General features: G+C 37.2%; 1 protein-coding gene across 2 annotated transcripts in view; it reads left to right on the forward strand.

The window, feature by feature from the left end:
* The window catches only part of LOC122868691 (ras-related protein Rab-26-like), a 59,430-nt gene extending 43,948 nt beyond the window's left edge, over window positions 1-15,482 (forward strand). For both annotated transcript variants that reach the window (XM_044180897.1, XM_044180898.1), the window contains exons 6-9: window positions 10,180-10,245; window positions 11,714-11,770; window positions 12,770-12,846; window positions 13,723-15,482. In XM_044180897.1, the coding sequence (XP_044036832.1) occupies window positions 10,180-10,245; window positions 11,714-11,770; window positions 12,770-12,846; window positions 13,723-13,822 (300 nt within the window). In that variant the 3' untranslated portion in view covers window positions 13,823-15,482. The remainder of the gene's footprint in view (window positions 1-10,179; window positions 10,246-11,713; window positions 11,771-12,769; window positions 12,847-13,722) is intronic.
* Window positions 15,483-15,581: the final 99 nt, after the last annotated feature.

Here is a 15,581-nt window from a genome sequence, read left to right on the forward strand (position 1 = left end):
TAAAGAGTCAAATATATTTCTCAGGAGTTGGTAGAGACCGAAAATAGAGTGAAGTGTGAATATTGGACTTACAGTCATCAGTTGGCCAGAAACCCACAACTTCAGATGAAGGATAATGTAATTTATGCAGGATGTATATATAAGCAATTGTTTACTAACAAGTTTGCCATATCAACAGAAAAGATGATGATACATATCAATGTTGTGTTCACAACCTGCTTCTGCTACCCCCAAATAGCCAGTAGTTATTGCAGATTTAATTGCTAGAAAGCATACTTTCGCACACTATTACTTTGAATAATTTGTTAACTAAACATGAATGTCCTAATAGTTGGTAAGGAGTAAGGAAAACAGGCAAAAATACTATAGCCATGACCAACATATTCATGTAATTTCTTTAGCTTTTTTATAACTTATCCACCAAAAGACAAAGGGAGAATGGGTGCACATCTGCAAGTAAGTACCTGTTGAGGGTTTCCTTGACAGAACCAGAACAGTTAAGTGCATCACTGCAAGAGTGCTGTAAAAGTTTGGTGCCTATGTGTTTGCACAACACAACTTGTTGTCATTTGGTGTCTGTAGTGTTAATAAGCCTGGAGCATGTCAAGACATTAGCGCTGGGTCTAAGATGATGTTGGGTTCATAACAGCAGAAGAAAAAACAATGGATCAAAGTAGAGGTATCTCAGCAGAGGTCACCCACCTCCCACACAGTGTGACTGTATCAAAGTCAGTAAACTCTCTATATGGCTTTAGGTGTTTTCTGAGCTTTTCCACACTTGTTTTCTTCTTCTTTCTTTTATCATGGCCTATCAACTTAAATGAAATTTAAAATAATATTTGTCTAGATACGATGAATGTGCTTGAAATGAACAGAGAGGAGGATTTTTTTTCTTCACCCAAAAATAGATGCTCCTTTAGGCCAAAAAAAAAGCACATTTTAAAGAGAGGAACCGTGTTACAAGGACTGACATGAGAACTGACAAGGTATCAGTTTGATTGACAGAATAGCACAGAGCCCCACACCCACCTCTAACACACAGTACATGTCTCTGGAAACAATTGGCACAGATGTCACAGAGATCATGATAATGAGGACTGTGTATGTGCGCACAATCTCAGAAACTGGCACACAACTAACGGGAACTTCTGCATCTAAATTTCTGCCATGAGGTTAAATGGTACGTGGATCAATTAATTATAATGAAAATGTAGCAAAGTGACACGTTTGCAGTTTAATGACTTCTGTTCTTTGTCTCTGCAGCTTTGAGACCTTACAGAATGCTCACACTGAATCTCCATTTTTGCTGGCACTTGGAATTTTTCCCACTCCATTCTTTACCTTCATAACATATTGAAAACCTTAAATTATTGAATTACTCTTTTATATTCATAAGTCAGAGAAACAGAAATCCATTTGCAAGGTTGACATCCTGGCTTGCACTGGCAGGGTTTGTGAACTGATTGCATTTACCTCTTGACTTGACCACTTGCTACTAATGAAACACATAATTGGTATTTCACCTCTGCTTTTCTCACTGTTACACGTCATTTTGACACACAAGATCTACGAAGATCTTGTGATTAGGTAAGGAGTTAAGGTAAGAAGGTAGGTAAGAACAGGTCATACTAAATTTACATATTAAATCACGTAAGTACATTACAGTAGACAATTGAAGTTTCATTTTCTAATATCCACCAAGACACAGTGGAAAAAGTAGGCTTCCTAAACAGCTCAGTAGTAACGCACAGAAAAAAAGCAGGGTAGCTGTTAAGTGCAGAAAATCTGTTTTACTTTATGCACAAATGCAGGTACTGAAAGGAAAGAAGACCATTTATTAAGAATTTCTAAAATACCAAGTATATTCTTACCAGTCTGAATAAGAAAAAATGCATAGAGCGATGCTTACATCAGCTTATTACTAAGAAATACATAAATTTTATCTTAAAGAAATGAGAAACTGGAGAGAAAACTTTATTAGTGATTGTTACCCTTTCCATGTATTTCAAAAAGCCTATAATATACATATGAATATAAAATGATTAGGTTTTGCAAAATTACAGAAGAAATGTATGTATGTTTGTGAAACTGAGATATTAAAACTGTGGAAAGTATACATAATTAGGCATGGGCTAAGACATAGCTATCTTCAGATCCTATAAGATGCAAACAATGAGTCAGGTTTTATGAAAAGGGTATTCTCCAAGTCTATATTTCCTGCAGTTATTGTTTGTTACAGTATAGTATAGGACTGTAAAAATCTTTTTGTCATGTATGTACATGGAGATATGTAACCTAGAGCTGGTTAATTAATACTTTGTTAACTTGAAAAAGAAGAGTCACAAATGCTTGTATGCTTACTTGGAGTTTTACAGCAAAACCCAGGCATAGTTGCAATATTTTCTTTTAGCTTGTTTTTTCTCCAAATAAAAGACCTTCATCTGCAAATGCTGTGAGCTGACCTTGTTTCATCCTCAGCTCATCAGTAATTTTTCTTCCTTAGGCAACGTGCTATTTGCTCAGCGGGCCAAACTGAATCATATTAACATCTATAAAGAAGGGACTTAAACAGAGAAAGAACAAGGGGAAGTTTTCCTTGAAGCAAAACAATCATTTTATTTACTTTTCTCTCTTTGCATCTCTTTTATCAGAATGTTCTTTTTTATTACAATGACAAAATGGAAAATATTTGCCTTTAGTTACAAGTCTTTTTAGCCACAGGGTTGGTTTCTCACTCATACATGAATTACTTCTGACAACAGACACTGCCACTTTCTGCTTAGCAAAGAATCCACATGTAAAGCCTTTTATCAGGTTTATATAACGCTGTTCAAAACTGTGTAAACTTATCACTGACTGAAAGAGATGAGCAGGTTTAGGGCCAGTGCTTATGTTCAGCTTCAACAGCACAAAAACTAATTGGTGGAGAGCGTGGAGTGAGGATAGCTCCTCTATACACATCTCGCTCTCACTGGTGCTCATACTCACTCTATGACTGCGGCTTTTCAAAGCACATCAGTCATCCAGACATGTCTCACACCCATGTTTGTTGGCAGATAGATGCGTCAGCTGCTCTTTTATAACATAAAAGCCTTTCTTTTCCCTGTCAGGCCACAGAAATCAACATACAAGGCTGTTGTTTTCAGTGTTATTTTTTGGGGGGGGTTTATGATGTGAAGTTTTATAACACAGAAGGGACTTGATTACTGATGTTTCTTTTATTAGAGATATTGCCTATAAAATCTGCAGAAAACAACATGCATAAAGTACTTCCACAAATGTCAACAAGCAGATTTTAAAATGCCAACATTATAAAGCCCGGTTTTCAAATATAGCTTATTGATTTGTTTCTGGTACCTGCATGAATGTGTGAATGCACACAGCCCCGAGTACGACAGGATTTCTCTGTGTCTTCCTTGTGTGTCAGACAGTGACAAAGTGTCACTCCGTTTAGCTCACCTGCCTCGTTCAGCTTAAACCTTCTCTCAGGGGAGAAGTCCTACTTTCTCCCTGCGCTCCTCTGGGTTGGCTCAGTCTGACTCTGCCTGTTGTTGGGAGCAGACTTCTCCACTCTGTCTGTTGGTGTAATTCTGTGATCAAAGCTTGGCAAGAATAGCATTGTCACCCATAGCAAATCAGCATAGACAAAAGTGCAACAGAGGGAAAGTTGGGTCACGTGGAACGACACTCCGAGGCTCCTTGAGGAATTTAAGTCACGTTCATTATTGTACTCAGCAGAGTATGACCTGAGTTTTAATAGGATGCAAACAGATTCTGTATACAGTATAAGGGAAGCATATTTTTTTGTCAGTGACTAGAACATATTAGGTAATTCAAGGACAAATCATTCAGATTTTCTGATTTTTTTTTTTCATTGTTTTGAGGGAAATATAACAACAAAGATGGTGTTATCACTGGATTTCATCTGTATAGGTAAACGATAACACAACAACAAGGTGTCCTGATGCAAAAATTTCACAATATAACTCGGTCTGGGTATCATTTTTATTTTTTTTTATTTAAAACTAGTACCGATACAAAACTTAGGTTTAGGTACTGTGTATGTATTTAGGTACATAGGAAACATCATTTTCTACAAAACTATTCTTTTAACAAGTTAAGTTGTTTTGTAACAACATATAACAACATATACATAACTTAACAAGTTAAGTTATGTATATGTTGAATGTTAAATGCAACATTTTGATTTAAATCTGGAACAAATAGTAAGTAACACTACAGATCTGAACAGACATGATGCTGGGTTTTGGTACTTGGTACTACAGTTTTGGATAGCTGTGCAGTTACAGTAAAGAGAGTAAATGTAATTTGTTACTTCCACCCCTTCCATAATTTTAATCGTCACTGTCATTTGGAAGAAAAAATTTAACTGTATTCCCACAACATCAGCTGATCTGAAGTAGGACACAGCCTTGCTTTTTCATCTCAGTGACAACAACAGGAAAACAGAGACAAAGCAACATCAGAAGTACCCTCACATACCTCCGCCAGTGACAACTTGTCTCGCCAATGTCACGATGCAGCCGCCAGCAGCTGTCTGCCTGGCTTTTATCTTCCTTCCTCTCTGATACAAATCCTTTGGTCTTTGTCTTGTCTTTCACTGTCACTGTCTGTCTCTCCATCTTGCTGCCTTTTGGCACCCTCTCTGTCTCTCTGTCACATCTCTGCCTCTGTCTCTCCTTCAGTCACACCACTCTCTCTGCCATGGTTATCGTCTCTTACTTCTGCAGTTGAGCAGAAGTAAGCGTGGGTTTCAGCAGTGCGTTTGGCATTTTAGCTTCATGAAATGTAATATATTGGAGCAAATAGCAACTAATTACTTCAGATTTTGTTAATATTGACTGAAAGGTTTACTTTCAAACTGACATTTTAATTCGTCAGAGCTTGTAGACTACTGAGAACAGAAATCATAGGTGGTGTACAAAAAATAGTAATCAAGCAGCTGAATTCCACTGGGTTTGTTAAAGGTTTTTTGGCCCTTACAAACAAAATAAACTTCCAGCTGCATTTGATTTGCCACACTATTTGGGGACTTGACATTGCCAAGGCAAGGAGCAGAGACATTTATTACCGCCCCTGCCACCGTCCACATTGTCATTGACAGTTGGCTCCTTGAGCATTTGGCCAGAGATCCTGGTATTAGTCTTGAATAAAAGATGAACCCAGCCCAGTTCCTTCAGCCATGGCCACTGAGGAAATTAGACTTATTTGCAGCCTGGTATTTAGCTGCTTGAAGCCCTGTTGTTCTAAATAGATAGAGAAATAAATGGATTTATTTAATTGTATTTATTAAATAAGTCTATTTACTAGAAGTGCTATGCTGTCATGTCTGCCTTGATGCTGGTATAAACATCTATAGCAACTGGTCTCCCGAGCAGAAAACTACTGTTACTGTTGTTGTTGGGTTTTTTGCAATAATCACACTAATAATGAGTTGCACATATTGATATTAATAACGATTATACTGATTTAACGCTGTTAGTTATAAATTGAATCTAGTGTTGCAGTTTCTTACCGTGACCACTGAAGGGCAGTGAATACTCACAATTCTAAATACACTCAGGTGAACTGTCAATGCCACCTAGCCCCATGACATGCAGTAAAAGTGTTCAAAATAAAACAATCAAAAGAAACAGCAGTGTTTCTAATATTCTGTCCATTTGTAAATGAAGGTGGACAAAACATTCACAAAGGTAGTTTTTATTGCAGGGTTGTTTATTAAAATGCAATATTTTTGGTATCAAAGAAAGTCTAATGAGCTTTGATGTGGACTGCAGCAACTTCACGCAGACAGAAATGTTCCAGCCTAAAATGTTGGAATATTCTCTGTGCATTCAGTTGTGTGATTGGTCCAGGACGTGTTAAGCCTATTAGCTCAAACACTGGAAGCAAGGGGAAACTGCCAGCCTGTATAAAAAATCTTCCAACAGCTCCACAAAGGTCTTTTTTACATATTGCATTTTGTAAGCAAGCTAGCCATCATATTCAAAAAACACCTGGGTTTTGTTCAGATTAACTTATTTACGTTAGACATCTTTACAAGTAAAGCAGAGTTTCAGCTGCCAAATAATAGAAGTTGCTATGAGAGATACTGCTTTTAGTGTCTACAGTCTACAGATGCCATACGAACTTTAATCCACATTGCGATATGTGAATCGAGTACAAGAGTAAATGTGAATTGAGTGATTAAGATGAGAGAAATAAAGTCAGGTTCAGATATTAAAGAAGGGTTTTTATTACTGTAAAATACAGCACTCCAGCGCCCCATGTTTCAAGCCTTGTTTGCAGTATACAGATGAGACATTGACAACATGGTGTCACTGTTTGTTCAGCCTTTCACAGACATATAATGGCCCTCAATAGTGGGCTGTTCAGCATTGTATCTTTATTTATGTGGGCCTGTTTACTCTTGACTGGAGTCTGATCTCTTTCACACACGTAGATCTGTGCTTTTACTCAGGAAGCCTCTTTTTTTCTCCCATTGTCTTTCTCAGCATACTCTTTCTCGTAAACTGCAATGCTTTCTTTAGTTTCCAGTTGCATTCATTTTGTGAAGGGGTGTGCTGGTGGAGACAAAGTCATTACAGGTCCAGTATGGTTTGTCATAATCCGCACTGTTGTTAAATGCTCCTCTCTCTGCAGTCTTTCATAAACATAAACTTGCACAAAAAAACATCCTGTTATCAAGTGTTATTTATGAATAAATGGTCAAAATCTTCCCTCAGGATATGTAAATGCACTCACTTCTACATCTCTAATCTAATATGTGATAATGTCTCAATCACATTTACTGCATTGATCCATTTTTGCTGCCAGTCGAGTCACTGCATACGTCATTCCTCTCCTGCGATGAAAAGATAATTGGAGACTTTAATTCTCCAGGATGGGGGTGACAAGTGGCATCATCTGGAATCAATGATTGTATCTGTGAAATGACCCATGGGGTGGGGGGAATGGCTATAAACAGCTGAATGATCTAATTACAAACTATGGTTCGTCAACTGTAATTGCAGCATATGGAGAGAATCACTCAGAGGCAAGCTGTCAACTTTTATCCTTAAAAGGAGAGTTTTTCTTAGATGTGTTGTAGGAGGATGAAAGTTTACAAAGTTGGATAAATGAACAATAATCTTTTATTACAAAGGCCAAATGTACACGCCAATATATAACGTATAATTCGATTGTTACAGATTACCTCATACAGACACGGACAATCTTTAAAGGATGCATATAATTCAAAGATGTGCTGTTTTCAAAGAGAAGCAACAATGGCAAGCAGTGGACCAAGCTAAGCGACATGTGAATGATGGGAAACCTTGAAAGTTGAACTAAGCATGAAGCAGGTAATTATCCACATGCAAAATGTTCCTCAGTACCATTTTGCCCTTTCAGCACTATGTTGAAGAGCTCTGGCGATGCAAATTCAAACAACCCAACCCAATCATTTTTCAGCTATCTCAGAATGTCTTTAAATGTTCCTCTAAATCGGTCCTTCACTCCCCACAACCTCCGAGCCACTGTCTGGTTTCTCAAATCACCAAACCTCTCTGACCTTTTTAAATCCAAAGCACATCAAATCACAAATGTGATTCAGCATTGATGTCAACACAATAAACTAGAGGATTAGTTAAAGGACAAAAGACACAGATAAAAGTACAGGTGAACAAATAAATTTAAAATAGTTTAAAATAGCTCTTATATAAAACTGTCGATAATCATAACTGCTCATTACTCAGTTTACCTGTGCACACACAAAAACAATTATACTTTAGCTAACTGTAGTACAAAATGATGATAATAATAATGAATCAGATGCAAATGTAATTGTAGCAGGGTTGTACACTTTAAATTAAACCCTGCATTAGTAAAAAATTTCCTACTATTTACCTTCTTCTGTTTGTAAATTGATTGTGTCTCCTTTCCTTTTAAAAGCTGTTCAGATAAACCAACTATTACATGAAGGGAATGTGCATTTTTATAGAGAGGGTTACTGATGATAGCTGAGATACATTTTGCTTATTCCAGGGGAAAAATACAAAGCCATTTAAACATCCTTTGTGAAAGTGAGTGACTTATTGCATGAGTTTGCAGTATGATGTGATGGTAGCTGAGTGAATTGTAGATCTTTTATTTATAAGCACCTGCATGTTTGAGCATGGTCATGCAATGCTAATCCTGTGAGCCTGTCGAGGGCCATGCATCATTCTGTTGGATGTGGAGTTGACTGGGTGAAGGCTTGGAGTTCCAGAGTTTGGATGTGGGGTAGTTTGACAATAGCTGAAGACTAAGATAGGCTGAGAAAAGGTTTGTGAGAAATGCTGTGGACATCAAAAGGGACAATGGAGGGTTCCAGAAAAAAGTTCATATTCTTAATTATTTTTTTGTTCAGATTCATTTAAAATGTATTTTCAAATGAGATACATTTGTCATTCAAGTACACAGGGCTGCAACTAACTTATTTTCATTATCAGTTAGTCTGCCGCTTATTCTTTGATGAAGCATTTGGTCTAAAAAAGACAAAGTTGGCATATGTATCAGTTTGATAGAATTATATGATAGAAAACCAAGAAATGAAGATTTACAGAAGCTGTAGAAAATATATTTTAAAATTATTGATTGTCCAAAATGTTGCTGATTAATTTGTTGCTCATTTTTTTGTTGATCAACTAAATGACTTATCGACTGTTCAACTAATCATTTCAGCCCTACATTTTAATTCATTTTGAACAAGACAAGTTGACAGCCTTGCTGGTGGCGCTATGAGGCTGTATTTAGGCACAGAAGGTATTTGAGCTAAATGAAAACATGCTCACAGTGACAATGCTAACATGCCAATGTTTAGCAGCTAAACTGTTTACCATGTTCACCATTTTAGTTTAGCATGTTAGCATGCAACATTTGCTAATTAGTGCAAAACACAACGTACAGCTGTCTTTAGTTTTGCATGTGGCATAAGAGGTCAAATCAAGGGATCACCAAAATCAGTAGGATTCATCCTCTGCAGACCATGAATATCTGTACAAAGTTTCATGGAAATCCATCCAATAGTTGTTGAGGTATTTCAGTATGAACCAAAGTGACCGACTGACAGACCATCATTATCATCTCTACTGTCATGCCGCTAGCTTGGCTTAAAATGTCCATCTTATTTCAGTATTTATCAGAATAATTTGATCATTTTGACCCAGGTTATCATAATAGGAAATTTTCATATCAGCACATACAGTACCTACTGTTTATACTAAAGATTCCTAATGGCACATGCATATAGTCTTACTTAACCACATGCATACACTCTGACATTCACAGGCAGCAGTGTCAACACATTACCTATCTCATCTCCTGTTATTTAACATGATCTTTGGCTGGAGGTGACCCTGGTGAAATCCTTTTACAAACACAGAGTCATCACCAGAATTAATTACAGAGGAGCTGTCACAGGGGAAACAGCTCTGGAGAAGGACTACTAACAAAAAGGCAGATTGATCTCTGGCCAGTCAGAAATCCAATGTGGAGTAATTCACTGTGGGTACAATTAAGCCTTGTGCTGAGATGAGAGATATTATTTCAGCAGCAGGGGTTTGTAGGTGTCTGTCTGAGCTGATTAAATGCTCACTAACAGTGAATGGATGGTTCAGGTGCTGTCGGAGCTCATACAGTCAGAAATGCTGTTTGTTCCAATGTAAAGGTTTATCTTTCTCCTGTGTACATACTGTAGTTAAAGCAGGATGGAGCAGACAGTTGATTTAACTGATGATGATGAAGCTTTGTTACAGTAACTCTCTCTCTCAGTATTTCTCTTTCTAACATACTCTTTCTTGCTTTTATCCCTTTTATCTCTTTGTCCTTGCCTTAGTTTTTCTCTGTCTAGTCTGTGCAATTTTTTTTCTTCCTTTACCCATATTCATCTTCTAAATGCCGTAGTCGCCCCCACTTTCCTGCTCCCCTTTATTCATGTTATTAGATTTAATGCTCAGACTCGTCCTTGTCAGGTCCCAGACAAGGTTCCCTTTTTATGTGTACTACTCATTTCCTCTTTCTTGTCTCTTAACTCAGGTTGTGACTTTTTTTTTAGGTTTTCACACTCATTATGTCTTTCTGCTTGTCTAACAGCTACTGTCTCCTCTCTCTTGTCTCTTTGTCCTGTATTGTTACCAGGCATGGCTGACTGAGATCCATGAGTACGCCCAGCAGGACGTGGTCCTCATGCTGCTTGGAAACAAGGCAAGGCATTATGGGAAATATGTGTGACTTTAGGTAGAGACACAGTGGAAGAAAAAAAGATACTCAAGATACATGCAATCTAGGGCTTTGTATCAAACTTCAATACTATACAATATTTTTGGTAGTAACTGAAATCTGTCTTGCACAGAGTATCAAAAATGTTGCCATTGAATGCTTTGTCTAATTTTTAGTTTACTTATTCTTCAATGAGCTATTTCCTGACTTAAATAAAAATGTCTAATTCTATACTAATTTGTTTAGGCAGAGTTCTGGTATGACAGCTTTAAATTAGACAAAATTAAACAGTGAGTAATTTATGGGCTAAGTCTGGCAATATTCTGGGTTTTTTGTTAACAGAACCCATGAAATGATCAAAACCAACAATGAATTGATCTTACTAAAAAGTAGCCTATTGTCCGTGTACCCAAAGTCTGATATAGCTTATTCCGCTGTGCTGTAGAGCTCCATTGTTGTCCAAAAACTATTAAAAACACATCAATGTGTCACTGGGTGACATGTTCCTTCATTACAGTAAGCGTGGGCACTGTTCAATTTGAGGCAATGCCACACACCGTCCTGCTCCCGTAAATACTCACTAGAGCATCAAATGTGTGTTAATCCACGGCTAAAAATAGCCCCCAACAAATACACTATTAACTCTTGCTTGAGTAACGTTTGCTAAAAACTACAGTGCCCCACTGTTTTAGGAACTTATTTAGCCTATTTTTAAATGAAAGTATATATTTGTGGGCCGTTTTTAAAGATTTACGGCTTCAGCAGGAACCAATGGAAGTATTTAGAGACAGACTAACTGTAACTCGGGTGATTTTGGTCTTTTCATGGGTTTTGTTGACAATAACAAAAATATAAAATATGACCAGCCTTATCCTTTTATAGAAAAGCATTTTCATGGTCCTCAATGTTGAATGAGGTATTGAAAAAAATATTGTTTGGGTGTCTGTACCAAAGCTCATGCATTTTATTGGCATCAGTAACGATACACAGCTCTAATACACACCTGCACTGAATATGTTCAAGCACAACTACATTTAAAAAAGAAACCAAGCCAATTTGAAGCCAGTCGATCATTGGTGATGTGCCTGCTTGTTTATTTCAAGCACATATCTGACAATATCTCAACCTGCTAATTTGCAAATACCAGTGTTACACATTTTTTCTATAATTGCCATTCACATTCCTCCCTCTGAACACAGAACAGATGTCTCTGCTTTGGAGCTCTGTCTAGTTTCAGTCCCCAACACTCCATATCAGCCCTTGATTAGCACCCTGAGAGCCAATCTTGACTCATTAGCTGCAATCAGGCCTGAATACAAGGAAAGGCTTGTATGTAAATTGTGGACAAATATGCAAGCAGATCTCCACAGTGGGTAGGTGGATGTTGTGGTTTTAGCACTGATGTTGGTCCACGATGCTCACATGTGTGACCTTGTTTTTCCTGTCTTACCAGGCTGATGCCACTCATGAGAGGGTGGTGAAGAGAGAAGATGGCGAGAGGCTTGCAAAGGTGAATTGTTGAGAATTTACGCAAATATGGGCAAAACTTTCACCGTCCAGATGTCACAGCTGCTACAATGAGAAGCTGCACCCTACATAACCAGAAAGTTTTCAACACGTTTTAATTCTGTTGAAATCAAGGCCTCGTATGTGATTGTGAACAATGAAGGCAGCGATTTCTCCTTTCATGTAATTTTTCAAAGGTGTTTGTATGACTGATTGAATTTCCATGGCAGATGAGAAGATTATGAATATTACAGAAAGGTGGGATTATCTAGAGATCAGTTCTTATTTTCACTCTTGCTCTTTATCTCACAGATTTCTTTCTGCTCTGTGAGGAAAATGTAAATGCAAACCATAAAGATAGATAGATCAAAGAAAGGCCTCAGATGTATCACTCTCCTGTAGATATAAATGATATAATAAACATTTGATGATGAATATTTATTGTATAGATTCCTGCCTTGTGTGTCATCATCTATAAAGGTTTTATGACCCTCTGCAGAACATTCATCAGTCATAATCAGTTTCATAGTCCTTGTTTCTGTGATAAATCTCAGCGCAGCTACAAATACAACCACTAAGCACTGAAACCAGGAGCAAACATTTCTTTTTATCAATCTCCCTGACTGTTGCTTCACAGCATGGCACACAAAACAAATAGCAAACAGCCAAGCGTTTCTCTCCAGAAGTAGGAGCAATAAAGTGCCACTAAGTAACTTAAGGCTCAGGCTGGGAGGGGAAAAAGCACATCAGTTATCATCACTATGGGCTGACTGAGACTAATTCCCCTGAAGAGGAAAATCTGGGAGACAAATTTATAACATCCAAGCTGGATTTATCCCGTTCTCTATTGTGCTGTGAAGTTCTGCTGTAAACTTCCATATAATTTTTATTCAACGGCCATGATTTTTTATTTTTTTTGTAGCATATCAGAGAAGCAGCAGCCTCTTGAAAAGTGTTTAGTGAGTGAACATCTCCAATAACTGTCATTGCTTTGACTCTGCAGGAGTTTGGAGTTCCCTTCATGGAGACCAGTGCCAGGTCAGGTCTCAATGTAGAGCTGGCTTTCACCGCTGTGGCTAAGTGAGTATTATTCTCTCTGCAAGAGTTGTGGACTGAGAAGAGATGTTTGTCATTTTAATATACTAAATATTGGCATACAACCACAAAGATGAAGATGTGACAGCACTTTACTGTCAGAAAAGTTAAATGTGAAAGTTTATTTTTGACCTTGAAAATAGTTTAACAAAACCTCAAGGTCAACGTGCTAGCTTTTCCCCTCCAGACATAAAAATACTCAGCTAGGAATAATAACTTGTGCCTGATAGATGTTTTTTCCTCAAAAAATTATCATATATAACAATTATCATTTACTAATATTTCTCCCTCATTGGAAAAGAATCTATTAATTTTTCATTTCAAAAGTTTAACTACTAGACACAAGATGTCTCCTCCTTCAGTGTAAAGTCCATTCTCAGTCTTTGTGCGCTGGAGGTTGCAAGTTTCCACATCACACTTGTGTAAGTTGCATGTTGGATCACGATTGGCCTCCAAACTAGTAATAATGTCAAACAAATCTTACTGAAACTGATATCTAAGATGAGCACAGCAGATGAATGTGAAAACAGTATTCAAGTCTCAAACTCTGCGTATACATCATTCTGCACAGTTAAGGTCAAACTTCCAAGTAAAGTCACAATAGTAAGTGAAGGGAAGATTAAAGATTTTATTTTAAAATAATACATTTAATACTTCTGACATACCAGTAATCAGTTATCTCTCTCTCTCTCTCTATGTTCTTTATTTCAAAAATAATACAGGATATAAACTTTGTGCTTACATTCCACGTTCCTAAATTAGTTTTTGGAGCAACTTAAGGCATAAACTGATTATTTGTAAAGTTTATGGTGCTTGGCTCTGTTTTGTTTAACCTCAACTTATCCTCTTCCTTTTTCTCAGGGAGCTGAAGCACCGATCTCTGAAGGATCCCAGTGAGAAGTTTAAGCTGCAGGAGTACGTAAACAAGGAGATGAAGAGCACAAGCTGCTGCGGGTCTTAAAGCCTGCCCTTGTCATTCTCTGGATCTCTGTGTGTGTGTGTGTGTGTGTGTGTGGATCACTCATGTTCATACAGTAGGTGTTCATAACTGGCCCAATCAGAGATGAGGAGTCAGTTCCAGCGAGGTATAAACCTTTTTGTCATTCTGTTTCTCCACTCTCAAACTTTCCCATCTCCGTCCACACAACCTCTCGACCATCTGTCGTCCCGCACTTCTCTCTGCCCTACTCCATCTTGTATGTCCTGCTTTTCCTCACCCACCTGCTTCTGCAGCTGTGAATGTAGCCCCAGGTTATGGTTTACACAAGACAAAGATAGGCGCTGTTCACCTCAGTTATTAACCTATTAATGGACATTTTCTTCCATAACTGTAGCTGCATGATAATATTTTAACCCCGGCATTGAATCGGACACCTAGCAAATAGCTTTGCATTATCTTGCGTGGTTATTTTATTGTAAAGGGATTTAATCAAATTTAATTTATGGTCTTTTTGCAGACACAAGATACATGTCTTTTAAAGTCATGCATTTCTCACATTCATTTAAGATGTCAGCTTGGTTGAATGTTCTCTTCTTGGTCAGCGTGTGGATGAATGTTCATATAATAGGTGTATAGTGTCTTCTGTCCATGGTTCAGTGTCCATGTCAGTAATTCAACAGGCTCTTTGCAGCCAGTTTAGCTCACCAGCATAAACTCAATCTAAGCATTTCCATGATTCAGCTGTGGATATCTGGGAATATGTTTTACTTCTTCTACATAAAAGTAAATGGATGTTGCTATTTTGTATACAAGGATATGAAGTACAGAATAGCATCATTAGCCACAATAAATTATTATTTTAGTAGATTTAAATTAATGCTAGAGGCAGACATGAAGTAGTAGTAGTTTGAACAAACCTTCAGAAACATGGCAGTGCATGGGTCACAGAACCTAAAACATTTTGGGGATTTTTTTTCAATATTAGAGGATCAATGTCGAGTCTTGGAGAGCTCTAATGCAACCTCTCTTCTTGATAATATACATATTATTTTGTTTTGAAACTTATTTAAAAACAGATTGTCAAAAATGCTGTATGTAATCTATATAGACTAAGGTTTTGACAAACATGATGTAAATACTTTTTTTCTGCATGTAAAAAAAAAAAGTTTTGATTGAGTAGAATAGCACTTTAGATGGGAAATAAGACCGCAAGTAGGATTTGGGGAAATAAAGACCTACAGTATGTTGACATTGTTAACTAGAGTATTGTATATGACACACAGATGTGTATCAGTTTTTATTTTGAGTGTTTTATTTTTAGTCAAGACTGCTTTATTTCCTGCTTTTTATTTTGCTTTTGTTTTTCAATTATTGAATATATAAATGGGGTATATAGTGCCATGTTTTCTTAAAAACATTGACCAGTACGTTTCTTATAATCTGTTAACAGTATTTAACCTGTTCTTCATAAAAGAAGCATAGGCCTCCTTTTATATGACTGTTGCTTTGGTAGATTTCATCTTAGTCATAGAAACTGAGTATCTCCGTACAGTATTTACTGTACGTTTTTCCAATGTTGATGTTCAGAGTAATGTATTGATTTTTGATTTTACAACTTTTCAATGTGTAACTTCTTTCTTGTAACTGAAAGTTAACTACAATAAAAACAGAAGGTAATGTGGCTTTTACCCTTTTAATAGTGACCATATTTCAGATTCACTTATACAAATGTTCCTCTTCCACGACTCCACGGTGAGTTCATAGCAAGAGTTACAAAACA

The sequence above is a fragment of the Siniperca chuatsi genome, linkage group LG21 (genome assembly GCF_020085105.1).
Source record: "Siniperca chuatsi isolate FFG_IHB_CAS linkage group LG21, ASM2008510v1, whole genome shotgun sequence".
Lineage (NCBI taxonomy): Eukaryota > Metazoa > Chordata > Actinopteri > Centrarchiformes > Sinipercidae > Siniperca > Siniperca chuatsi.